Genomic DNA, 27,583 nt, shown 5'->3' on the forward strand with positions numbered 1-27,583 from the left:
TAATTTATGACATTTGGAATGTTTCTCAGAAAAGCGGAAGTCATGTGTGACGGGAACTTTCTCTGAAATCACGTGATTGACAACTCCCAGAGAAATCGATTGTCTAGTGGATATTGCACTAGTCCATTAAACGTTGCCGTTCGATATTCAAGGTAAATTTCCAAACTCCGAGGAAGAGGAGAGTAATTATACTTAAAGGTAAAATTAATTGGATCGTCAGTAATAGGAAATAGGTTTGGCATTCATCAAATAAGTTGTTGCAAAAGTTTCTTTCCGTGAACCTGTCGCAGACTCATAATGAGGAAATAACTTGATGAAATTCGAAAATTTGCTTTATTGTTTTGTAGGAAGACTGATTTTCAGCACTGGAGTTCAAGAAGTTCAAGCTTTCAGTTATAAGGTAGTGGCAAGAGAAAAGTGCATTATCGGTTAAAGCCTCAAGCCTTCAAGCCTCAGTTTTAACACTTCCGCTATACTATTTTATGTCTGATGTTGTTCGAAGATTTGAATGTTCTTTCTTTAACTGAGGGTGAAACAGTGAAAAAGGTCTTTGGAGATTTATGAACGAGTGCAAAATTGATTTATACAGATACATTCCTTACTTATAGAATATGTTCAATTCTTCTTTCGGAAATGATCCCGTACTTCAGCGGATACTAAATTTAATGACTCACGGTTTCAACTCACAAAATCCTATGGTTCACAATCACAACACGACATTAAGTGCTTTTTTTCGGAACCTTGAGAAAAGTGTCTATTCATTTGATACTCGTTTACTCTGGTTAATGTGCAGTATACCTTGTCTTGTTTTAACATGCGCGTTTAGAAGCCTCAAATAGCCCTCTGTCTGAGCACCCAAAATGATATATAATAATTCAGTCTAAAACTGAAACTCCAACACTTCAGTTCTGTTAATCCGTAGTTCTTTATTACTTCTTTGTAAGGTTTTCAGCTTTTATTCAATATTCATGGTGAATAATGAGAGAAAAGGAATCGATCATGAAATAACTACAAAATATCACATGTTGTTTCGATAATTAACTTTTAAAAAATAGTGAAAGGCAATCGTGCAACCTAGCATCAAAGAACTTGAAAGATCCCCCAAAAAATGCGGTCGAGTTTAATAAATCTTCTCGCCGGCAATGATTCACTTTGGCAACATTTGGTCAAGAGAATTGATATGCTTCAATGAGGACTTCATTTGCAAGGTTAATAGTTTTCATCCGCGACGCCAGGGTAAGAGCGAAAAGAAACTCTTCATGTTTCATTCCCACACCGACGCATCACCAGTTACTTAATAAAGTAACCCCTTCATATTAAAGTACGAAAGTTATTCGCTGATGGCAAACACATCAATACAAATTGTTTCATAGTGATAATTGCTAGCTGATCCGGTCCATGCCATTTTTCAATTCCAGCAGATTCTAATAATAACTGTGATAATTACCCAGGAAGCTCCACTCACTCGAAAGTGGTTTTCAGGGAAGTCCTGCATCCGATCGAATTGGATGTTGGGGAATTCGTGTTCTTATGAAAGACGATCGCTTTTGCTTTTCGTCTAAGTGGCTTTTGGTCAAAAGAAAGTCTTAACTTCATGACCCACGTTAAATAATTTGACACATGTTTGGAACAGTCTGGAATGTTTCTCAGAAAAGCCGAAGTCATGTGTAACGTCTTTGAAATCACGTGATTGACAACTGCCAGAAACATCCATTGTCTAGCGGATATTGCACTAGTCCATTAATCGTGGTGTTCGATATCCAACTTAAATTTGCCCTGCAAAACGTAGTTTTTTTGTCGTACCCGGACAGCAGCAGCTTTTCTCCTGTCGGCTTTTGCCCCAGCTCGTCCAACCGGAGTTTGAAACCCAGAGGAAGAAGACATCAATAATCGTCAGTCATGGAAAACATTGATTGGCATTCATCAAAGTTATTGTATTGTTATTATTCAACTTATTCCAGTGTTTGGGAAAAATGGGTCACAACAAAACAGTTTGAAATTAATCTTTGAAACACCTCCTAATCTTTCTTTAACCGCAGCCTTTTTATAGTACAAGACATTTCCGGTTAGGTTCGGTAAAGTCCAAAATAATATGCGTTTTCTGGCACGTCTTGCGTAACGTGACTTAACTAGTATTTCTTAAAAGGCTTCAAAGGACGACACTCCCATTATTTTTATAGATTCGAACAATCTTTTTCTTGATTTGAGTTGAGCAAGGCCGCACCAGTATTACTTCTACTGACATATTCCACCTATTGCAAATACTCGGTGCCAGCTGAGACTCATCGCTCTTTCAAAACAGCTGAAAGCATTTTCTAAAACATTTTTCAGCTTAGCCAAACGAAGTTTCTCCGTGTGTTTAAATAAGCAAATGAGAATGTTGATACCTTCAGCCACTAATCCGATGGTGATTTACCTTGTTATTATCGTTTTCAATGCCGTTCACTTTGTCATTATCATTAACATTGTCATTGCCAATGTCATTGTCGCTAACATAGTTATTGATAATGTCGTTGTCTGTACCATTGCTATTGCCATTGTCATTTCCTTTGCCAATGTCATAGTCATTGGCGCTAACAAAGTCATTGTTAAAAACTTTGCTGGTCACATCGCTATTGCTATTGCCCTTGTCACTGACATCGCTATTGCCGTTTTTGTTACCATTGGCATTGCCACTGCTATTGCGATTATTTTTGCCATGAAATTGCTGTTGTCACCTTCATTAAGGAGCTTACGAATGGACGACGTTTACACGATGGTGTCGTTAGATTGCGTGACATACATACTGCGTACTTGCCGGAGTCGCGCCAAAGTCGACGACCTTGGTGAGGGCGATTTGCCGGCGTCTTAAAAATAGCAGAACGTGAGGTTAGTTGTCAAAGTTATCTCCCGATGCTTCAGTTGTTTTTGCCAGATAATCAAGTATCACATTCAGGGGTATGTTCTTGACATGTGTTTTGATTTTTACTGGGTTGCCACTATGGCAAAGCCAGTCGGAATCTGTCTTTAGTTTCGTCGTTTTTTTATTTTTCGTTTTCTTTTTTTTTTTATTTTTTCCCGTGTCGGTAAAAGTCTTGCCTGTCACTCCCCTGCTAAGTGGTGTCTTTGTGCATAGAGCCTTCTACGCGTATTTTCTTAGGATCGAGAATGTAGTGGGAAATGCGTAGATTTCTCTGGTGGACACAGTAGACTTAACCGGCAATGGCGTCGAAAGTCATGTAAGGCGAATGGCGTTTTAGTGGATGTTTGAGCAAAATGTACCCTTATGAAGCTCAATAATGGCAAGCGAATTGGATACTGATCAAGACAGGCGGTCGAATGTTAGAAGCGACGAGTAATGGACTTCGACAACAATCTGTCGCCCGTCGAGTGAGCTGTCTTCCTAAAATTTTGCTAAGTGTGGTGTTTTGTGCAACACTCAAACCAAATGAACAGTTCTCTGGTAACTCATTATGGGTTCAACAAAGACAGAAAAGGAATCCATATAGTGGATCTGTTATTGCAGTTGTCTCGCTATTTGTCAGATTTGTATTTACCTGTTCTCAACTCTGCACAGTCTTCCGGTATAACAATTGGAAATTTCACTAATAAGTCGTTGACGTGAATGGCGTTTTAGTGGATCTTTAAACAAAATATACCCTCATGGAGCTCAAGAATGGATCGTCAATTGGATGAGCAAGACAGCGCTGAAAAATAAATATCTGGATTTTAAGAGACGAGTAATGGTCTTCGACAACAATTTCATTTTTCGCCTTTGGATATCAAAAGTGAGCTTTGTTTCTAATATTTTACTAACTTGGTATTATATAAAACACGGAAATCAAATAGCAATTTTTTTATGGATTTAACCATAGTTACTAACTGTGATTTAACAAATTAACATTGAAGGAATCGAACGCCTACAAGAATGCATCATAGTGTTTACTCAAGTCGCATCTTAGTTGTCTGACAATTTACATTTACCGGTACTTTGTACTCAACTCTGCACAGGTGTAAAATAGTTGGAAATGTGACAGTGAAGAATTATTTGAATGAAAGTTGTTGTCGCTTTTGTGCTTCATTATTTACGGTCAGCGTTCCGAGTCGAAAAGGGTTTTGATGTGAACTGTCAAAAATGTATTCTATTGCATCTCTTGTTTGCACGCACGCAATTGAAATAGGAATTCGAAGGTATTTTTGCCTCTAATAGTAAATATGTTGTTTGTTTCAATTAATATTTCGCTGGAAAAGGATTTTGCCGAGATATTTCCAGCCTTTGTGAACTTTAATATCATGTTGTGTAGTTTTCGAGCTTAACAAATTTGCATACGTGTGTTGAAATGTGATACGGGAGCATTTTTGTGGTATGGTGTAACGAAAATAAACAGGTCTGTTGGAAGCTTGCTTGAGTTTCAACAAAATGACCCCCAAAATCGCCAAAAAAAAATCTGACACTGATGAATAATAAAGTAACTGCTATCCTCAAAACGATGGAATTACCTGGCGATAAATAACCTCGTCTTGGAGAGTAAAGTTTTGACTGTCAACCTGAAGAATTGGGCGATTGTGATCTTTGTGTTGAATTCGCACATTTCTTGTCAAACTTTATAACACTTGAAAGAAAAAGAAAACTTACAAAAACAAAAACCCGGTATCTGTGTCAAAGGATGATTTGACACTGTTTCGCGAGTAAACACACCGCGGTAACTTCATCACGACGCCCTCTGAATCCGATGTAACTTTTGATTTTGCGCTTTTACTTGTGCAGCCAAAAGTACAATAGCAAAAATCCTAGAATGTTTGTCGGTGATCGTAACTTTTTATATTCGGGGTTAAAAATTAATGTTGTTTTCGTGTCATAAATGTTGTTGCTGATGGCAAAATATGTTATTCTCGATCGACCGTCCAGAAAACTTCCTTCTGCTCTTCCCAAAAACTTTGTACCACTATTTATTTACTTTTGCATCAATATTTGTTTCGCATAAAGCAAGCTAACAAAATCAGTTCCTTGCTTGGTCCGCATTTGTTAGCGTTAAAATAGAATTTTCGGTCCAAAGCTTCTGTTTTGAGGGGTATATTGTTTTTGGTCTCCCATCCAGATATACAAACCCCGCCGAAAAGGAGTTAACTTCATCGAACTATTGTAGCTGTCAGATGCTCAGAGGGCACGCTTAAACTTGTGGTAAAAAGAAGTTGTTAGGGAACTTGAAAATTATCAACATGTCAGCCCAGAAGCCAATGTTTCTCGCTTCGCTTTTATTTGTTATTCTTCAGAGACTGGAATGCTGTAGTTCAATACCACACAATTCAGTGCCTTCTGATTTTCTGTAACATGTACTACAGGCAACCCAGTGTATGCTTCACGGAAGCATCTCGTTTTGTCTGGTTTTATTGAAGGGGTGACCTTGTGCTTTGCCACGGCGAATAGCCCAACTACAAATAAAATCGTCTTTGAAATTCAAAGCCAAGTCTCCAAGTGTCGGAGCTAAAACTAAGCCACTGTAAGTGGTTATCTGATCAGGTATCTTAAGCTGTTCAGCAAGTTTATAAGTGTACTACCTGTAGAAACGAACCTCAGCCGTGCATTCGTCGTTTGTTTTCTTATCTAAATCGAACCTTTCGTAGTTCCAGAACGGAAACTATGGGTTTTTTGGTTTCTGAACATCGTAGAAAAAGTACAAAGTTATGCTCGTTTGATAGGCTTACACTACACAAGCTTTCGTGTCTCTAAAGTTAGACATTTTGTAGTGAAAAACTTGTGTTGTGAAAAGATGAAAGCAAACTTCAGAAACGGCGAGAAAATTTACCGCACATGCACGAACCTCGTCCGCGTCTTTACCGCGAATATAGTAAACTTTTAAATTTCTACAGTACAGCGACACAGAACTATGACGTGACCCAACGGCATCGTCGTGCGAATGTCGTCGATTCGTAAACTGTCATTGTCAGTGGCATTGCTATTGGCATTGTCACTGTCTTTGTCACTGCCATTTTCCTTGTCATTTCAATAGTCATTGTTGTAGCAATTACCACTGTCATTAGCATTATCAAGTGTATGTTAACGTAGTTCTCAACTTTCGTAACTTTCAGTTGCATATATCGTCATGGCATGTGAATATCCTTCCTTTTGGGACATCGAAAGACCACCCTATGTAGTTCTTCTGGGTGATGTTGGTACTGGTAAGTCCACTTTAGTAGAGAAACTGACTGGAGAAAAAGGCAGGAGTTTAGATGCGAACGAGAGTTTCACAAGCACCTCCGAAGTTTTCTGGGTCCCTGACGGCAGCTTTATCGTAGCCGACACACCAGGCAGCAACTCACTGAAAGATAAATTGGACCACAACGTGGAGATTTCTGGCGCTCTTAATCTTAGACCTGTCTCAAGAATATTGATTGTTGTCAAAGCTGAGACTCGCATTGATTCTGTGGTCGACAATGCTCGCAAGTATGCAGATCGCTTTCTGGAGCTCCCTATGGACGTGGTGGGGGTGCTGGTCACGCACATGGATATGGTGAAATGGACAGAGGAGGATTTTACGCCGCTGATAGAAGATGAGCTTGGTATCGATACCATTGTCTTTTCTTGGATTACCATAGATCACGAGACATTAAAGAAAAATATACTAGAGACTTGCACTGAAAACTATGACCTGACAGTGAATGATGAAAACTTTTTTAAGCTTTTTAAAATCCACAACAGTCATCGAAAGATTCTAAAATCCACCAGCGATGAAGTGAAGACGTTTTCAGACATGAAAAGGAATTTCGATGAGCAAAGGGTGGTTTTCAAAGGCAAGGATTTGGTTGACCTTGTATTTGAGTTCCAAGCTTACATGACAGATGAAATTGTTGAAGCCCAGAAGAGGATGTCCGAGATCAACAAATTTACATTTGATGGTGATGGTGCAGCCAATGAAGCTGCTCACGTTGCTAACATGGTAAATCAACTTCGCGTGGTTCTGTACGATATCAGAACGGAATGTCTCGGATACCAGAGTGAGCATGGAGTATCTGAATTGCGCAAATGTCCATACTGTGGTACTATTTGGACCAAGGTGGAAGGTTGTGACGGCAATACAATCTGTGGAGAACGACCCTCCAATGCCAACGACTTCAGGGACCCAGCATACGCAGAACTGGGTACCTTCTCGTTTATATGGCTTGGTGGTACGCTTCTAATAAGAAAGGTCAGCAATAGGACCGTGGAATCAAAGAGAGCGTCTGAGCGACATCTTGGATGCGGAAAGTCAATCAACTGGAAAGAGATGGCAACAGTTGAGGTCCCATCTGAATTCAATGAAACTGTTAAGGTCGCAACAAGTGATATCAAGACCCTGCCACCAGCTGCTGCGAATTTTCGAGAAGAACTGTCTGGAAAGATAGATGCTGCCACAAGAAAGATGAAACTACCAGAAAGACCATCCCAGCATAAGACCGAGAAATCTGACCGAGAAGTTCACGACTCACTTGAATGTGGAAAGTCAATCAACTGGAAACAGATGGCAACAGTTACGGTCCCACCTGAATTCAGTGAAACGGTTAAGGTCGGAACAAGTGATGACAAGACCATGCGATCTGCTCTAGCGAATTTTCGAGAAATGCTGTATGGAAAGATAGTTGCTGCCGCAAAAAAGAAGAAAATACCAAAACGACCATCTCAGTCTTAAAGAAACCAAACATGTCTTGCCTACTTGACCTTACTTCTTCTTGTTTGACACTCTAACGAACATTTTAGTGTTTGAGTGTAATCATCATCATTTTATTTGCTTTTTATTTGACGAAGATAACACTCAGAACAGCGAAGCTTAAAATCTTGTGGTTCTCCATAAAACTAAAGAAACAATAAACACAAATGTAATTAAAACACGACAGCAACAATTTACCTTCACAAGATAAAGAAAACAAGACGCCTACAAGGGCGTATCCTTTGAATGCGCAAACAGTTAACACAAATTGTCCAATTACAGTGAATTTCAATTACAGGTAAAGTTCGGAAAATGGCGAGAGATTACCAGAAAAGACAAATCTGTAAAATAACTTGAAGCTGTTTGTTGTAAAAACTCATTATTAATGTTAATAAATTTGCAAATGCAAACAACAAAGCCCTATGAGCGGGTTATCAGGATACGGGATTTTTTATTTATTTATTTTTTTAAAACCTACAGTTTTACTTGCTTTCTTAACTCCGTTCATCCAAAAATTACAAGATCAGCCTTAAACCATCCGAAAAACGTATTACAAATCACAGTTCAACGACTTATCATCCAGCACCCAGTTGTTCGAAAGCGGTTTAACTTAATCCACGATTAGTGTAAACTTTGGTTTCGTGTTTTCAACTTTTTGGTAAAAGTTTCTTTTGCTTAGTTTTGTTTTCCAAGATTGACTTCCTCTGATGTAAAGTTTCAGCGAATATCAGCGTTGAAAAGCATTTGGGAGTAGAGAAATAAACTCCTCGGTTAATTTTTAATCTGGGATTAGCGTTAATCGGCTTTTGAACAACCGGGCCCTGGGCCAGTTGTTCAAAAGCCGATTAACGCTAATCTCAGGAAAAAAAATAAACAAAGGAGTTTATTCTCTACTTCCAAATACTGTTCAAGGCTGATATTCGGTAAAACGTTACATTAAAAGAAGCCAATCTTGAAAAACAAAAATAAGCAAAGGAAACTTTCACCAAAAAGTTGAAAACAATAAACAAAAGTTTATGCTAATTCCGGAATAAGGTAATTGGCTTTCGAGCAACCGGGCCCTGTATTTGAAGTCCGGTTCCGTAATCCTGGTGTAGTTAACTTTTCTTGCAAACTGTTTGAATCTGCCGTGGCGAAGACAAGAAGACAACATCTGTACTCCATTTCTCTTGATGCTCAAAAATCTTAAATTCCGTAATTGCATGTTCTATAGTCCAGTCCAACGTTCTAATTTTACAATTCCATAATCTTGATTAACTTGGTACCAAACGTTACATAACAAGAGGCTACAAGTAGCCTATACTCGGGCCTGCAAAAGTACAGTGAGTGGTGTATGGTTAATTTAGCGCTAAAGAAAAGAACAGAGAGAAGTTTCTCCTTCTCACATCGGCCTTACATTGCGATTCTCATGATGTTCGACTGTGTATGTAGTGAATACCCGGGCCCAGATTATCTTCATTACAGGTGGTGACAATGACCACTGGACCATGGAAACGAAGTAAAAATAGTGTATTTATGCCAAAGTGGCTAAGCCTGACATTGTTTTTTACTGATCGATAGGTATTCTTGCTCAGTGTTTGAGAAAGGAAACGCTAATTGAACGGCTTAAGATGAAACGAAATGACTCGCCGAAACATCTTTTGCAGAAAAAAATGAAAGAGAAACGAAGGTGAGATGTGAAAACATCTTTCCAAGATGACCAAACTTTCGTGCAGTGGTGCACGTAAAAGTCACCTTGTCACGTGCGCAACACGTGAAGATGTGCACTATATCTCGACACTTGAAAATACTTCCAGAAGTGCAAAAGTTCCTTGAGGCCATGCCAAATGAATCCATAGCACGAGAATCAAATATTTAAAATATACCATTTGTTGTAATTCAAATACTCGCAGTAATATGCGCCCAATTGTCAAAATAAATATGTTATTTGCCAGCTGGGAGGTCCGTATAGGGAAAAACTGTGACCGAGGCCTTGAAATTGCTGCTTTTCAAGAACGATGTCACAGTTTTTTGCTATACAGACCGACCCTTTGCTGGTAAATAACTTTTTTTTTTCCTCTCCCCATCCTCTCTGAAATCACTTGTTTTAATTGTTGACTCGCACCGCGCTTGATAGTGAATGCAGTATTAAAGCGACTTACAAACTGAACGTTTCAAGAGAAATTCCATTTCCAAACCTCTTGACTAATGAAAATTATTAAATTCTCAACCTCGGATAATGCATTTCGCGTGGTCTGATTGGTTCACTCAATCTCGGTTATCAGCTCATATACCTTAGTTTGACCTTATATGGTAATTGATTGTGCTAAGCGTTGCTAAACTAAATTTTTTTCCGCCGGAAAGCGAAATTCCTCTTTGAATAAAGCCAAAAAAGAAAAGAAGCCTTTTTTGTGGAAAGTTTGGATCAATTCCGACGTACACGAAAAGGCAAGAAATGTTTGTGTGATGATCCTACGTCTGTCTGACCACAAGGTATTACACAACATCGCATCTTCGTCAAGTTTTCTCGATTTCGCTCGGATTTTCCCGCTTTTTTCGCTCGTATTTCGTACTTCCAATTTTTTGGAGTTTAAGGAATTTAATAAAACAATTATTCCATTCGCGCTTGTTGGATATGAGACTGGTTATAGCCAACTCGGCGCTACGCGCCTCGTTGGCTATTTACCACCTCATATCCAACGCGCGCTCATGGAATAATTGTTAAATAACCTCTGTATGTAAACGGAGTCCGTGTAAAAGAAATGGAAATTTAAGGTCATCAAACAAGCTCACGCAATTAAGGCTAGGTTTTCGCCTGCCGTGAGCAGGCCGGATGAGAAAATTCCACCCGCTCCCGGAACCAATCAGATTGCAGGATTTGTTGAATTCCGCCCACTCACGCATTGAGAAAAAAAAATAAAAGAATTATAATTCTCTGTGACCAAATTTTGGAAAGTACCTATCAAAGACATACAGTAAGCAAAATCTATTGTGCAACTTCCAAGTACATTACCAGTATGACTTGGGCTGTATTGAATCTGAAAAGTTGTGTTGAACGCTATGACTTCTGCAGGTAATTCTGTTAACATGAAATATGTTTGTCTCGACAAGCTTAATAAGGCAGTGTATAGAGCATTTCCTACATTTACAACTGATAATTACGGGGAAATAATTAATTTCCTATCATAATTATAATTATATAATGGAACATAGTGACATAGTTGCACATTCACTACCAGCATTTGAGCCATACACTAAAACATCACCTTGACAGTTGTTTTACTAGGATCAATAGGATGTGAACCAGGATTTTTCTAGGTTATGTCCCTGCAAAGGTTGAACTTACCGGTACCAGCAATATGCCATGCGGTGGACTAGACTTTTAACAAGAAACTATTTCAAAAAACAAAAAGTAGTGTTTCGTTTCCGGAATGGAATACTATAGTGTGGGTCACTTGGCCTGTCATTCTTATTTCGCTTCGTGTATTTCGCTTCGTGCCGGGGGCCGGGGGCCGGGGCCGGGGCCGGGGCCGGGGGCCGGGGCCGGGGTCGGGTTCGGGTTCGGGGTCGGGGTCGGGTTAACACAAATTGTACTATATTCAAGAAATCAGTTGCATTCTTCTTTTAGCCTTTGGCCGGCATTCCAAAACATTAATCTATTTCTGTAATATTTTCCTTTCAGTCGACTAGTTCAACGACATATCGATCGAGCAACTAGTACGAATAAAAATCTGGAAATCTACAGGATAATCAGTGGCGTGATCTTGCCTTAAAGTAGTGCCTCGTACGTAGGTGCGAATCACCTAGAGACACTGAAGACTCGCTGAGCTCCACATTTTAAAACCACATTTTAATGTTTACTTCGTAAGAAACTTCTCCGCAATACAATTAAAACGAAACAGAACATAGCCATAATTCCACTATGGTCGTCACGCAAACGTTCTCAGTTGCTTGTTTTCGCAAAATTGTTCTAAGTGTGGTTGTGCTTTTTCTCGTAAAATTGGATTCGATCCCTTGAAGTCCGAATAGAATTGGCTAGCAAGTTCCTGTGCGACTGACTTTACTACAAACCGTTTGTGGTAAATCAGACAACAACATTGACAACAACACGAACAAACAAGCAAAAAGAACGTTGCATGACTGCGTGACGATCATCGTGGAACTGTGATTCTGTTGTTGTTGTTTTTTTTTTAACGAAGTGAATATGTTAGCGTGTATTCCATAAACTCCAATTTTAGCAATTTCGGAAATTCTCTTAATTTCGAACAACAAACTTCGATTTTCGGAAAGACGAAAAAACAAAGTACGATTTTAAGAAAAACTAAAATGCCCCTTAAGAGCTTTCATAGCTTCTGTAGGTTCCTCAGTTGCCACCATAAATGACAGTCATTCGAGAATGACGACAAAATGAAACAAAATTTTGGAAAAAGACACCCCGACCCCGACCCCGACCCCGACCCCTGCCCCGGCCCCGACCCCTGCCCCGGGCCCGGCCCCGACCCCGGCTCCGACCCCGGCCCCGGCCCCGCGTTTTGGCTACTACCTAGCTTTACAATCACTGGTTCCTCGTTAATCCAATTTATTACTAAGACTTGTTTGCATTACTAATTAACACGAAAAGGGATAACTTGGGAATTTTTAACAATATATCGCTTCCATCTAACCCAAAATCATTCAGATATTCAAAACGTCCTATGCATAATCCATTTCTTTCGCCTTTGTGTTTGTCAGCATTATGATTTGGAATATTTTAGGTTTACGTGTTCACAAGTTTGTTTTTGTATCTCGTAGATGTTTAGATTTCCAATTACACACTCTGTTTCGATTGGCCACTCTAACTCGCTGTGTAAATAGTTCACACTAAATTCAAAATAGATACGTTTCGTTTCTGAGAAAACAAAACATTCTTTTACAAATCATACCGGGTATTCCTGATTTCTGCATAAATTTAAGTTTCATTTTGCATTTGCCTGTTCATCCACGCTGTTTGGAAAAGTGGTACATACACTGTACCACGTACTTAAATTTAAACGCATACCTGGGGTAGATATTTTTGTTGTGTTTACGTGGAAGTGATCTCCCTTGCTAGTAATACGATGAAATGTAGATGACCTAGGTACGTTGTTATCCAAATACGTTCCTGCAAGTTTCCTCCTTTTTCTGCTGTTATAAAATAGACGTCTCAGCCTTTTCTCTGTAATTCTGCTTGGTTCTCGGGCTCGTCTTTGTCGATGCTCACGCAAATCAAAACAAAAGTACTTTTGCTTATCGAGACCTGTATTTCTCCTTCGGAATGAAGTCTTTAGTATCATTGAGAATCAAATAACTGTACAGCCTTTCAAACTACATCAAAGTTATTTTCTAAAGAGCTGATCACATTTTCCACTGATGACATCAAATCTTGTGAAACTAGAACAGAACTATACACACAAGATGGCAGTGAACACGATCGCTAATATGGCTATTTGAACAAAGGATATAAGCTAGACCATTACAAGAAACAAACTGTTTAACAATGAAAAAGAAAAAAACGTAATAGACAAAAAACGTATCTCCGTAGTCAATGGTACATTGAGCGGGAGGCTATTGGTTCGTGGTGAAAAAGGTACAAGCGTGAGGCCATTTGTTCGCTGCGCAAATGTTTTTACTTTGTCTTCAGAAGATTCCAATATAGCGTCCATTTGTTTGTGGAGTTATTTTCTTTGTCGCTGTCATCTTTAGAGTAGTTCTCAATAAGGTACCCGCTGCTTATTAAAGAATTAGCGTTTTGAGTTGTATCACTTTCAATAGTTGCGTCCATTTCAGTTACATTCGAGTATATTCTTGTTTCATTCAGTTCGCGGAACGACCCGTTTCGAAGCTGACGCTTGACATCTTTTAGTGTGGGTCTACCGCGAAAAGCATATGCCTTTCTTTGTATGTGCTTTGAGCGCCCCAAGAAGAAATCGATTAAGCCAACGCAATGCCGATCTTCAGTAATCCAAACAACGCATCACAGAGCTCTTCATGATCTTGGATTACGTGTTTGCTTTAAATAACCAAAGTAAACAGCGCCACGTGGCTGCTATTGTGTATTACCCAATCAAAACACCGCCACGTGCTTTCTATTGTGCATTGCCCAATCAAACAGGGCCACGTTTTTCTATTGTGCATTTTGCTGCACAGGAAAAAAAAAAACTGAAATCTAACGTCTTTTATAACTCGAGCCCCTACGGGGCCCGAGTAATAACTTCAAATCTCGTTAAGAAAAAAAAGCTTAAATCCAGTAGTCCAGTCCTCTATATCATCGATTCAAAACTCAAGGAAAGCTACAAGTAGTAAATAGTTCTCAGAAACTACAAAAGTTCGTCATGATTCTACAATCGAGCTGAACAAAAAACTATCGAAAACGAATTAAAAAAAGCCCTACTGATCGCTTCGCGAGAGAACAGACAAACAGCCGAAACTGTTCTGTGCCTGCCCCTTACGGCACTGAAAAAAGTACCGTACGTAGTACAATGGTACTTGACCGTAGCCCTTATCCGAGAAACCAATCTTAGGCAAAAGGCTGAGAAGCGATCAGGATACGGGATATTTAGGTAAAGAACATTGTCGGGATACAATATTTTTGGCTGTGTGTGAAGTAAGTGAAGAGATACGGGATACGCTTTAAAGTAGGAACGCATTGCGTACATGTGGTAGTGCAGTACCTTGACAGGGTCTTTTTCCATAACTGTCAACTGAGCTGCGTTTTGTTTTTTCGCGAGGTTCAAGTTATCCTTGCGTAATATGTAGCTCTAATAATACTCGTTACTGTTTTGGTATCGTAAATCATTACAATGATGGTAGATATCTTTGCGAAATACCCTCTGAGAAGACATGTGGTTCAGTAAAATACTAAACCCAGAAAGATTGAAGAAAATAAAAGGAAATCGAGAAACATTTGGCTTCAAGGCTGACATGTTGATCATTTACAACTTCTTTTTCACCACAAGCTTAAGCGTGTACTCTAGCTTCTGACAGCTTTCCAAGACCAATGTTTACTGAAGTTAAGTCTTTTCCGGCGGGGTTAGTGTCTGGATGGGGGACGTCAAAATATGCGACTTGCTGCCAGTAACATACGACCAAAAATTCTATTTTAACGCTCAAAAATGCGAACTAAGCAAGGTACAGATTTTGTTAGCCTGCTTTATGCAAAACAAATATTGACGCAGAAGGAAATGAATAATGATATGTAGTTTTTGAGGAAAGCAGAAGGAACTTTTTGGAAGTGTCGATCGAGAATAAACAATTTGCCATCAGCAACAAAATTTGCGAGATAAAAACATCATAAATTTTGTGCCACGAATATAACAAGTTACCATCAGCGAAAAACATTTCGGGAGATTTTTGTTACGTTCAATTCACTTTTTCGATTTCAGCGGCCGCCTGTGATCAAGTTACAACTCAGGAAACAAAGGATGCATCTGTGACAAAATGACGGCAAGACACCGAGTTTTTGTTAGTTTGCTTTTTTTTTTCTTTCAAGTGTTATAAAGTTCGACAAGATACATGTTCGAATTTAAAAGTTGAAGTTAAGCTCTGCCGAATGAGGAAGGGGGGCCGATGCGAAGTCCCCGTGACGGTGACAGCCATTTCGTTTTTTTTAAAACTTGATTTCATTTTTTATTTTGTTTGCCGTTGAAAGCTATTTCCTTATTTTCTTTCTACGTCCAAACGGCTGAACGAACTGGTTCCCAAGAAATATTGGAGTATTCGTTGTATGCAAAATACTTCTAATGAAGTCACAGGCCACCAAAACACATAATTTGAATGCTCAGTCAACTTAACGGTTTGTATGGTTAATGTGGGACACATGAAATGCAGAAAAAAAATCGGCTAATCCTAGTTTACAAGGAGGAAAATACAAGAAATAAACCTACTTTTACCTCATCTTGTGTCCTTGTGTCGATTTGAGGCGTTCTGGGCAAGTTTTGAAATTTGCTCCTATCCTTCATTAAAAGAAGACAAGGCTGGAAACTCCGAACCTCTGAAAACTAGTGATCATTCCGCGATCGAGAACGATGGAATCCCAAAAATCGGCTTGATTCGGTCTTTTGTCCACTCTCACATGAAGATTGATAACAAACGATATAGCATAAATGCCCAGGGTCCCAGAGCAATCTCCACGTGCTTAGAGAAGAGACAGTTACACGTAACTATCAGCAATGAAGAGAACGAACGCGATCATCACATCGCATTCTTAGCAATCGAAAGACTTCCATTGCTCAGAATGACCAGGACAGCGAATGGATTGTTTCTGTTGCTTTCAGCTGAGGACGACTCGTTAGATTCGATAGTTTTTGATTCCATGGCAGAGCAGCGGGGAGCAAGTAATTTTTCTCTGGGAAAACTCTCGAGAATCAACTGATAATTGCATGTTTACGTAGTTGAGCAACGCGTTTGGGTATTCGAGACAAAAAGGGTTTAGACATCAAAAGCCCGTCGGGACGTGCGAAAGATCCAGATAGGCAAAATTTGATCTTTGATCCCTACCCCTAGAGAGAAGCTGAAATTTTCACCAGATTAACCGGCCTTTCTAAAACGAGGGTAGGGGTAAGGTAAGACCAAGGGTTAGGGTAAAGGTAAGGATACGAATACAGAAAGTATCCTAAACATGCATAAAGGCTAACCTTGGGCCTAAAAAGTTTTGTTTAGGCCTAATTAGGTGTAAGGTTGGCTTTTATGCATGTTTAGGATACTTTTTGTATTCGTATCCTTACCCTTATCCTCATCCCCGGTCTTACCCTTACCCTCGTTTTAGAAACGCCGCCAGATTAACGGTCGAGTCCTGTTTGAATGGCTAACGGCTCTCAGACTGGAGAAAGCGGCGGGTTCTTCGTGGAAACTGGCTCGTTCTCTAAACATGTCGAGATTGCTCTGGGACTCTGGGCATTTATGCTATATCGTTTGTTATCGATCTTCATGTGAGAGTGGACAAAAGGCCGAATCAAGCCGATTTTTGGGATTCAATCGTCCCCGATCGCGGAGTGATCAGTGGCTTCAGAGGTTTCCAGCCTTGTCTTCTTTTAATGAAGGATAGGAGCAAATTTCAAAACTTGCCCAGAACGCCTCAAATCGACACAATGACACAAGATGAAGTAAAAGTAGGTTTATTTCTTGTATTTTCTTGGCTGTAAACTAGGATTAGCCGATTTTTTTCTGCATTTCATGTTTCCCATATAAACCCTACAAACCGTTACGGTGACTGAGCATTCAAATTATGTGTTTGGGTGGCTTGTGACGGTAGTAGCCAAAATGCGGGGACGGGGTCGGGGTGTCTTTTTCCCCATTTTCATTTTTTGTCGTCATTCTCGTATACTGTTATTTTCGAATGACTGTCATTTATGGTGGAAAAAAATTGAGGAACCTACGGAAGTTATGAAAACTCTTAAGGGGCATTTTAGTTTTTCTTAAAATCGGACTTCGTTTTTTTTGTCTTTGTTTTTGGACATAACAATTAAAAGAAAGAAGGAAACAGACTAATTATACTTGAGTGAGAAAAAGTGGAACAGTGCGTAGTGGCCATAGTGGCAAATGCTTTCGAGATGGCCGCTACCACGGAATTAGATGAAAGGAATAAAAATATATACATATATGTATAGAAGTGAACTGGCAAAATAGATAGTACAGATAAAAATTAAATTAATAGTAATACTGATTAAGAAATTGACAAATTTACATAAATTCTTATTCTTCTTAAACGATATCCCGGTGCTTTTGCTTCTCGCCTTAGTGGCTTTGGGTCAAAAGAAAGTCTTTACGGTATGGCACACGTTGAATAATTACGACTGGGACTGCGTATATCATTTGGAATGTTTCTCAGAAAAGCCGAAGTCATGTGTGACAGGAAATTTCTTTGAAATCATGTGATTGACAACTCCCAGAGAAATCGATTCTCTAGTGGATACAGCACTAGTCCATTAAACCTTGCCGTTCGATATTCCAGGTAAATTTACAAACTCCGAGGAAGAGGAGAGTAATTATACTTAAAGGTAAAATTCATTAGATCGTCAGTAATAGAAAAAAATTAGATTTGGCATTCATCAAATAAGTCGTTGCTGAAGTTTCTTTCCGTGAACCTGTCGCAGACTCATAATCAGGAATTAAATTGATGAAATTCGAAATTTGCTTTATTGTTTTGTAGGAAGATTTCAGCACTGGAGTTCAAGAAGTTCAAGCCTACAGTTATAAGGTAGTGGCAAGTGAAAAGTGCATTATCGGTAAAAGCTTGAAACTTCAGTTATTTCTCCTCCGCTGTACTATTTCTTGTGTGATGTTGTTCGAAGATTTAAATGTTCTTTCTCTAACTGAGGGTGAAACGGTGAAAAAGGTCTTTGGATATTTTTGAACAAGTGCAAAATTGATTTATACAGATGCATTCTTTACTTATAGAATATATTCAATTCTTCATTTGGAAATGAGAAGAAAAATGTCTGCAGGCGTTCCCATTCTTCACTACTAAGTTTAATGACTCACGGTTTCAACTCACAAAACCCTATGGTTCCCAATCACAACACGACATTAACTGCGTTTTTTTGGAAGCTTGAGAAAGGTGTCTATACATTTGATATTCGTTTACTCTGGTTAATATTCGGGGGTGGAAGCTGAATAATGAATAAGGAGTATAAATAAAAAATTAATAATGAATAATTAATAATAAATAATTGGGTCTGAAAACGCCGGAATAATGAATAACGCAGTTATGCCAGTGGAATAATGAATAACAACAATGAATAATGAATAACCTACAAAAATTTAAAAAGAATAATGAATAATTCGAACAAAACACACAAAGAATAACGAATAATCGAGGTCCAATTATTCAGCTTCCACCCCCGATAATGTGCGGTATATCTTATGTTGTTAAACATGCGTATTTAGAAGCCTCAAATAACTCTCCGTCTGAGCACCCAGAATGACATACAATAACTCAGTCTCAAACTGAAACTCCAACACTTCAGCTCTGTTCTTGCGTAGTTCTTTATTTCTGCTTTGTAAGGTTTTCAGCTTTTATTCGATATTCATGGTGAATAATGAGAGAAAAGGAATCGATCATGAAATAACTACAATTATTATTCATTCAAACTACTTCCCCGTTTCTGATTGGTTCAAACCACACGCATATTTCACCATAACCAGCTGCTGTTCACCAAATTTGGAAAGAAACTTCGTCATATTGAATCAATGACGTCAAAAGGGCAGCCCGCTGCAAATTATTGAACCGTTGACCGAAAAAAGCTGGGGACGAGATTGTTATTTTTGTTGAGCAGAAAAATGGCTGTGAGTAGGTTTAGAAGTTTGAGCGAAGAAAATATTTTGAATGAATAATAAAGCAATTATTGAATTCGGTTGTCTACAAATAAGTGTTGGCTGCAAATAATATTCTGTTCATGCTTAATTGAAACCACGCTCTTGTGTGAAAATGACAGTTCGCTTTCCTGAGCTTTCAGAAAAAGATTTCATTTTTGGGAATTGTGAAAAATAAAGTTAACTCAGTCATCAAATGATAAAACATTTATTGAACTCGGTTATCGCAAAATATCATGATTTGTCAGGACTCGCACATCAATTACGCAGATCCAAGAACTTGAAAGATTCCAAAACAATCCGGTCGAGCTTAATTAATCTTCTCCCCGGCAGTGAGTCACTTCGGCATCATTTTGACCAAGAGAATTAATATGTAGCCTGTGCACAGCCGCCCGGTCTCCGAAAAAAAAAATCGGAGAGGAGCGTCCGTGATTTACAGTAATCGAGTTCCGGAATAATTTTGCATACATTAGTAAGTGATCTACGCTGACCAAAATTTGCCTGGCTCATATTTCGTTGGAGCTAAATTCTCAAAATGGTGGTCAATGAGGTAGATTTCAAACGTGCATTGAAGAGCGTCTCCGATAGTTTTAAGATACCTTGGCTTTATAACATAGAAGCACTCTTTAAAGGAAAGGATGTATTTGCAAGCCTTCCAACCGGGTACGCCTCTGATCTTCAGAGCAGCACAGATCGTTGCCTATGAGCTGTTATTTTCCTTGATGTGTTCACATCTCAAATCTTCCAGGGCATTACGCTTTGTAGATTGTGCTTGAGAATGGCTAGGCTGGTCAGAGCAAAGCGTTGGGATTATATTGACTGGTAAGGAATAGCAGGAGACGCTTTCGAGAGGACAATCTTTTGAATAGTGCTATAGTCACGTCGTGAAGAGCGCTTTCGTTTCTTTTGCGCTGACAACAATTCCTACAAATGTACGTCGAATCGATTTCCACTTTACACTCCATGGATAACAATTCCGCTCGTACTTTAAAAGAAAAACCTCTTTGACAATCAAAAAGATTTTTGTTCGTATTTTGTACCTTGCTCAAAGTACACACGAACTCATCGTAAAATCTCACGGTGGCTCTCACGGTGTTGATGTGGAGAAATAAAAATAAAAGCCAATCAAAACTCGTTATTTCAATGATGTAATGATCGATGGGAAATAACCATTCCAATCATTTTCCACACATTTCAGGAAAAATCACGTGGTATGGACCACGATTATCAACGGTAAATCACAGACGCTCCTCTCCGATTTTTTTTTTTCGGAGAGCGGGTGGCTGTACACAGGCTAATTAATATGGAGTTAGGACAATGTGCGATCCAGCGAGCCATGCGAGCCATGCGAGCCATGCGAGCCATGACTGCGAGTCATGCGAGCCATGACTGCGAGTCATGCGAGCCATGCGAGTCACCATGCGAGTCACACAGTTATTGAAAGCTAACCGTTTTAAAATGGGTGCTTAGACTTGATAACTGTTTATCAGCGCTATTTGAAATGGTTGCTTAGACTTAAATGCGAAATTCGCATGGCTCGCAGATTGTCCAGCCCCATTAACATGCTTCAATGAGAACTTGATCTGGAAGAGTAATAGATTTCATCGACAGGGTAAGAGAGAAAAGAAACCGACGCATCACCACAGTTACTTCAGAAATTAACCCCTTCATATTAAAGTACGAAAAGTCTTCGTTGATGGCAAACACATTATTGCAAATTGTTTCCTGGTGATCATTGCTGGCTGATCCGGTCCATGCTATTTTTCGATTCCAGCAGATTCAGGGAAGTCGTGCATTTGATCGAATAAAAATTTAGAGATGTTGGGGAATTCGTGTTATTGTAAAAGATGATCGCTTTTGCTTTTCGTCTTAGTGGCTTTTGGTCAAAAGAAAGTCTTTACTTCATGACCCACGTCACAGGCGCCCCAATCTCAGTGTGAGCATGGCCGACAAAAATATAAGGATTTGTACTAGAATCCCGATAAAAAACTGAAGAAGATAATTATATGAAAAAAATCTCAATTAAAAGACCTAACCTTATTGTCATCGTGGATAGCTGCCTTCCTGTGTGGTTATTTTCCAGATCCGACGCGATTTCGTGGTTGCTAACGGTTATAATAAAATCCCAAGGCTGCAGACTAAATTCTGAGGTGCCACCAATTTGGGCTTTTACTTCGGGTAGAGGAGCACAGAACGCGTCATCAGAAAAGAATGCAAATGCGAGAAATTTACTCACAAATAATTAGTACATGGAAGTTTGGCAGTGTGAAAGTGTGGAAGTTTGGCAGTGTGGAAGTGTGGAAGTTTGGAAGTTTGGCAGTGTGGTAGTGACCCTAACCCGAACACGAACCCCAGCCCACACTGCCAAGATTCCACACTGCCACACTGCCAGACTTCCACACTTCCACACTGCCAAACTTCCACACTTCCACACTGCCAAACTTCCACACTTCCACACTTCCAAACTTCCAAACTTCCACACTTCCACACTTCCAAATTTCTACACTTCCACACTGCCGGACTGCTGAGGCGGTCTACAAACATACAAAATTATTCAAAACTACAAAACTATGATTTACCTTGTGTTTAATTATGCCACAAAACTAATTCCATTTTGATGACGCGTTCTGTGCTCTTCTACCCGAAGTAAAAGCCCCAATTTGAGTCAAATATTCCTGGATAAAATATTCCCACGGTCACAATTTCACATCAGAATCAATTGACAAAGATTGAATCTTCATTTCAACCCACTATCAACGCAACAGAAGTCCTGCGAACAACGTCAGGCGGTGAATATTGCAACAAAACGGCATTCAAAGGCGGTGCTTTATCACAAAAGTGGCCACGGCTTCGACCGTTGATAACAACCTGACCCTTTCTGGGGTGGCGGACCGCGGTTTGTCAACCGCAAAATTTCTTTATTCCCCTGGGTCTACTGGCATGACCTGCATTGACTCAGTCGTCCAATCACAGTCACCTCTCCGTTCAAACACATTCGCGAAGCCGGAAAGCATTGAAAGATGCGAGAATGAAAGCCGTAGTAAACAAACTTTTGCGCATTCATGCCGCTTTTATTAGTTAATAGGAATATATATTGACATGCAAATAAACTTTGTTCGCGTAGGATATTGTGCTACGAATATTTTGTGGCTGGACTTACTGATGCTAGTCAAATTTAATTATTAGCATCTGAGAGAAAACAGTCGCGTCGGGAGACGCAGGGAAATAAAAAAAAATAGGTCCGCAATGCGTACATGTGTGGCTTACGAAATTGAGCTGCTTTAATCGGGGAGGTTACAAATTAAAAGGATCTGTTTTGTCATTGAGTTTCTATTAGTAGAGCTAATATCTGATTACGGTTAGTTTTCAATATTGTTCCTCTCAATCAATAAAATAAGATAATTGACATACATCCGTCCTGAAATGCTTATTTTCAAGATGAGGGTTATTGGGTAAAGTTTTATGGAGGTGTCATTTTGACAACAGAGGTTGCGCATGTAACCTGAGGATTTAAGGAACTGAAAAAATGTCAGCATCATGTCCTATAGTGGGCTGATAGATTCAGTCACGATTTTGTTTACGTAACCAAGTGGAATTGAGTTCTGACTTTGTCCAGGGCAAGTGTTGTGAAATCAACTCCAGGGAAGCATTTCGTATGAATGTTTTTGGCATTTTGTGTACCAGCGCAGGAGCACAAAACTTTGTACAAGGGCTGGGACATACAGGAAATGATGTAAACTTTGCTAGAAGCCACATTGGGAGCTTGGTTTGGTTTGAATGTACGATTAATTTTTGACAATATATGCATGTAAAGTATCATAATGCTGAATTTTCAATAAAGAAACACAGAAAAATTTAGTTGATGTAAGTGGCTATGGGGTTGCAAGTGGAAGAATTTGGGAAAAAAAGATAGACGCATAACAATATCTGAACACAAGCAACATTTTAAGGAATAATATGTTGAGTAGTGCTTATTAACATTGCTAATAATTTTTAAGCCAATAAGATTAACAATTTTACCTGGAGGTTTTAAGAAAAAGTTCAACAGAATTCAATGTACAGGGAAGTTCATGATGGTATCGTATGACTTTAAATACCAGAATCTTTGAAGTTTTCTTATTATGGACCTTGTAATTTTATGCCAGTGTGTTTACCAAGTTCAAGCTATGTGGAAACATGAAATGAATAGATGAACTTGACATCATGCAAAGTGCTAATCTACTGTACAAAAAGGTCCAAAACAAACATTGTGAGCAAGTGTAGTACACGAATTGGGTAAGCCAAAACACTACTTCATTCCATATTTTGTATTGTCCAACAACTCGTTTCAATGTTGGTAAATAAAAGCCATTCATGTAAAGCATCATTAGCATTATATTCCAAAAATGATTCTTGAAACCCGACAAAGCATCTTTTGTTATAACGAAATTGTCATGAGAGCCGATTCTTGATCGGTATTGTTCAACAGAGATTCCCATGTTACCTACTTCTGACGAAATCGTGGGCTAGCAGACTCTTGTCAACTGTGTGTGGATGATTCGTCCAATTCGATTCAACAACAACAGCAATGACAACACAAGCACAGGAGAGTCTCTTTTGCTTTCAAGTAACTTCAGAGCCTTTCAAATACTTTCAGAAACTTTCAGATATTCAAGCAGGTCTGCGGAGCAGATTCAAGCCGTTAAATGTTGGCTTGCGAGAGTCAATAATGACTTGTAAGTTTTCATGTGGTGCAACCTGTACCAAAGGTCCAGACTTTGAATTGAAATGTTGCCCTGTGAGAACACAACTCCTCGCTGTAATCCGAACTTTGAAGACAAGCCGACTGTAGGAAAGCCGGCGTGTAAAATCCAAGCAGCAAAGAAGAACGAATAACTAGATAAAAAAACGATCTTCGACAACGCGCTGTGTTGGCCGCTTTCTGAAGCTTAGAAATTTACGTAGCTTAGCCAAGCGTAGACTGGGGCCTACCTTCGACGATAGTAAACCACGTGACAGCCACTCTGTTCACCGTGACAAATTCCAGGAATAACGAGATGCTTCCGTGAAGCATACACTGGCTTGCCTGTGGTACGTGCTACAGAAAATCAGGAGGCACTGAATTGTGTGGTATTGAAATACAGCATTCCAGTCTCTGAAGAATAACAAATAAAAGAGAAGCGAGAAACATTGGCTTCTGGGCTGACATGTTGATAATTTTCAAGTTCCCTTACAACTTCCTTGCACCACAAGTGTGCCCTCTGAGCATCTGACAGCTTTGTAATACTAAACTTCACTTACGTCAAGCCCTGTTGAGCGGGGTTAGTGTTAGGATGGGAGACCAAAACAATGAACCCGTCACGAAAAACAAAAGCATCTGACTGAAAATACTATTAACGCTAACAAATGCGAACTCAGCAAGGTACAGATTTTGTTAGCTTGCTTTATGCAAAACAAATATTGATGAAAAAGCAAATAACTATTGATACAAAGTTTTCAGAAAGAGCAGAAGGAAGTTTCCGGGACGGTCGATCGAGAATGAAATATTTACGACATGAAAACAACATTAATTTTGAACCGTGAATATAGAATATAAAAAGTTACGATCAGCGACAAACATTTTGGGAGATTTTTGCTATGTTCAAGTAAATTGCAAAATCGAAAAGTGACATGGCCGGAATTTCAGCGGGCGCCGTGATTACGTTACCGCGGCATGTTTACTCGTCAAACAGTGAAGCATCTGTGTCAAATGATGGCAAGATACCGGGTTTTTAAAAAGTTTCTTTTTCTGTCAAGTGTTATAAAGTTTGACAATGAAATGAGCGAAGTCAAAACAAAGATCACAATCGCCCAACTCTTGTTTATGCAAAGTCAAAATTTACTCTCCAAGACGCGTACGACGTTATTATCACCAGGTAATTCCATCATTTTGGAAATAGCAGCTACTTTATTATTCATCTGCGTCACAAGTTTTCACTGATTTTGGGGCTCATTTTGTTGAAACTCGAGCACGCTTTCAACAGGCCTGTGAACCCTTCCTGCTTACAGAGCAAAACTAAAAAGCTTCTCGCATATCACATTTCAACCTTAAGCTCGAAAATTCAATACACAACATGATATTATAATTCACAAAGGCAGAAAATACCACAGAATCCTTTTCCAGCGAAAGTTTTATTGAAACAAACAACATATTTGCTCTTAGAGGCGAAAACCTCTTCCTATTTCATTGCGTGCGTGAAGACAACAAACTCAATTGTGTCAAATTACCTTGTACTTCAGGTAAATACTGCTCACTTTGATTTCGTCTCGACGGGCGATAGATTGTTGTCGAAATCCAGTACTCGTCGCCTTTGAGATTCATGCCTAGTTTATCCAACTGACTTTCCATTATTGAGCTCCATAAGGGTATATTTTGTTTAAGGATCCACTAAAACGCCATTCGCGTTGCATGACTTTCGACGCCATTGCAGGCTAAGTTAATGATTCTACTGTGTCCACCAGAGAAATCTACGCAGTTCCACTACCCTCTCGATCCTACGAAAATACGCGCAGAAGGCTCTATCCACAAAGACACCACTTACCAGGGGAGTGACAGGCAAGACTTTTACCGACACGGAAAAAAAAAAAAAAAAAAAAGAAAAAAAAGAAAAAAAATAAAACAAACAAACTAAACGCAGACCTCGACTGGGTTTGCCCATAGGCAACCCAGTAAATATCTTGGGCCATGGCATTGAGTGGTTTACACTTCGTGTAAGCCACACAAAAATTGCCCTTAATAAACTACGGGAACAAATTTTATTTGCATAATTAATGTTAATTTCTTGAAGGCTTGATAAATACAGTTACGATCGCGAACAGCCTACTACGTACAAAATCCTATTTAATTTGCTTGGTCAGAACCAAACAAATCTTTTGTTTTCAAATCAAGCGCGCGCTCTGGATGGCGCAATTTATGACGCAATTTTCACTGATTGTGTGATACGCGTGCGTTTCTTCTGCTTGACCGCCTCAAATTTTTTCTTGCATATTATTAATAAGTAATCACGTGATTTTTCTCGTGCAATTTGGAATAAATAAGCACTTGTAAATTTTTTACTTGGCAAGTTATCTTGGTATCCAGAAAGAAAAGTGGGGGTAACCACGCACTTTTCAGAACGCCATACATTTTTTGTATTTTAAAGCTTTTTACAAATGTTGTTGATTATTATCTTCGAGAAATGCGTGGTTACCCCAATTTTCTTTTTGGATTTCAATAACACTTGTTAAGATCTGCTTTTTTCGCATATTCAGTAAACCGCGTAAAAATACGATTGAATTAGTAGGCACGGTCCTTAACCATCTCGAATGTTTTCATGCATATTTAATAAGCAATCCCATGATTTTTCTCGTGCAATTTGGAATAAATAAGCACTTGTACATTTTTTACAAATTGCACTCGCCCTTCAGGCTCGTGCAATTTTTGTCGTCTTTAAAAAATTTTTCTCATACTTATTTATTCTAAATTGCATTGGAAATCACTTGATTACCTATACAAATATGAATCTGCAAGAAAATTTACAACTGTATCATAGAGACTCTTGTCCTTCGGCCATCGAAGTTTTATAAGCTTTATGTGTTGCTTTTCTTATAAAATTTACAACGCTGTAATTAACACTATTTTGTTTGTAAAAAGTGAGTTAAAAAAACATTCATTCAGTAATTTGTTTTCCTGATCAGATGGAGATTTTCTTCCCATTTCCAAGTGCATACGTACTTCAGTGTATATTCCTGGGTAATTTTCGGTTTCCGGTTCCCGATTCTGGATTTCCGACACTCGTTTCCACACTCTCGATTTTTTATTCGCCTAGGTGAACGCCGCAAATGAAAGTCGGTGATTAGCAACCTGTTTGTTTGCGGTTCACTTAAAATCTTGCAAAATGTAATTCAGAAACGATTGGAATGTAACAAACGTTTTGCGAAGGTGAAGGTGAAGATGATTGAATTTTGACCAGCAATTGTATGAAAGGTGCTAAAGCTGAGTTGCGAAGATACAAATATATAGACCTTATTCATAAATGGCGGTCACATTTATAATTCTTTTGTCCACATGCAAATTAGCCTACCAAGCCTCATTTTAGAGCAAGAATTCTTTTCAATTCACTGTAGGGTATCGAGGCTTGGTAGGCTAATTTGCACTTCGACAAAAGAATTATAAATTGACCGCCATTTATGAATAAGGTCTATTAGTTTTATACTCTATACGGAAAACGTGTAAATAAACCTCTTGTTCATTGCCACCGCTATTGCCATTGTTTTCGTCATTGTCATCGGCACTGCCATTGCTAGAGCGAGTTTCAATTGAGTGTCGTAAAACCCAAACCAAAGTAATTACTTTGGCCAATCAAAAAGGACAGAGGCAATCCAGTAAACCATTCAAAACTCGAAGTAATTACACGTAGCCGACACAAAGCGCGGGAAAATGTGCTCGCGCGAGCCACGACTGGTTTTGGTTTCACTTCTGGTTGGTTGAAAAAATGGCGTGAGAACTTTCAACCGATCACTGAGTGAAGTAATCATAAACCAAAGTAATTATCTAATTACTTTCGACACTCAATTGAAAACCGCACTAATGTGATTATCATCACTATAATCAT

General features: G+C 39.1%; 2 protein-coding genes across 6 annotated transcripts in view; both read left to right on the forward strand.

Moving 5' to 3' along the window:
• Positions 1-27,583, forward strand: part of LOC137996722 (uncharacterized) — a 107,834-nt gene that overhangs the window by 69,071 nt on the left and 11,180 nt on the right. The gene's annotated exons all lie outside the window — the stretch shown is intronic.
• LOC137996720 (uncharacterized) overlaps positions 1-27,583 on the forward strand; it is a 35,994-nt gene that overhangs the window by 4,074 nt on the left and 4,337 nt on the right. The window contains exons 1-3 of one of the 5 annotated variants that reach the window (XM_068842267.1): positions 75-198; positions 348-400; positions 6,070-8,104. In XM_068842267.1, the coding sequence (XP_068698368.1) occupies positions 6,084-7,646 (1,563 nt within the window). In that variant the 5' untranslated portion in view covers positions 75-198; positions 348-400; positions 6,070-6,083 and the 3' untranslated portion in view covers positions 7,647-8,104. Of the gene's footprint in view, positions 1-74; positions 199-347; positions 401-6,069; positions 8,105-17,808; positions 17,857-27,583 lie in introns of those variants that run through there. The other 4 variants (XM_068842265.1, XM_068842269.1, XM_068842268.1 and 1 more) reach the window with 4 other exon arrangements.

Source organism: Montipora foliosa, chromosome 3, assembly GCF_036669935.1.
Source record: "Montipora foliosa isolate CH-2021 chromosome 3, ASM3666993v2, whole genome shotgun sequence".
In the NCBI taxonomy this organism is placed as follows: Eukaryota; Metazoa; Cnidaria; class Anthozoa; order Scleractinia; family Acroporidae; genus Montipora; species Montipora foliosa.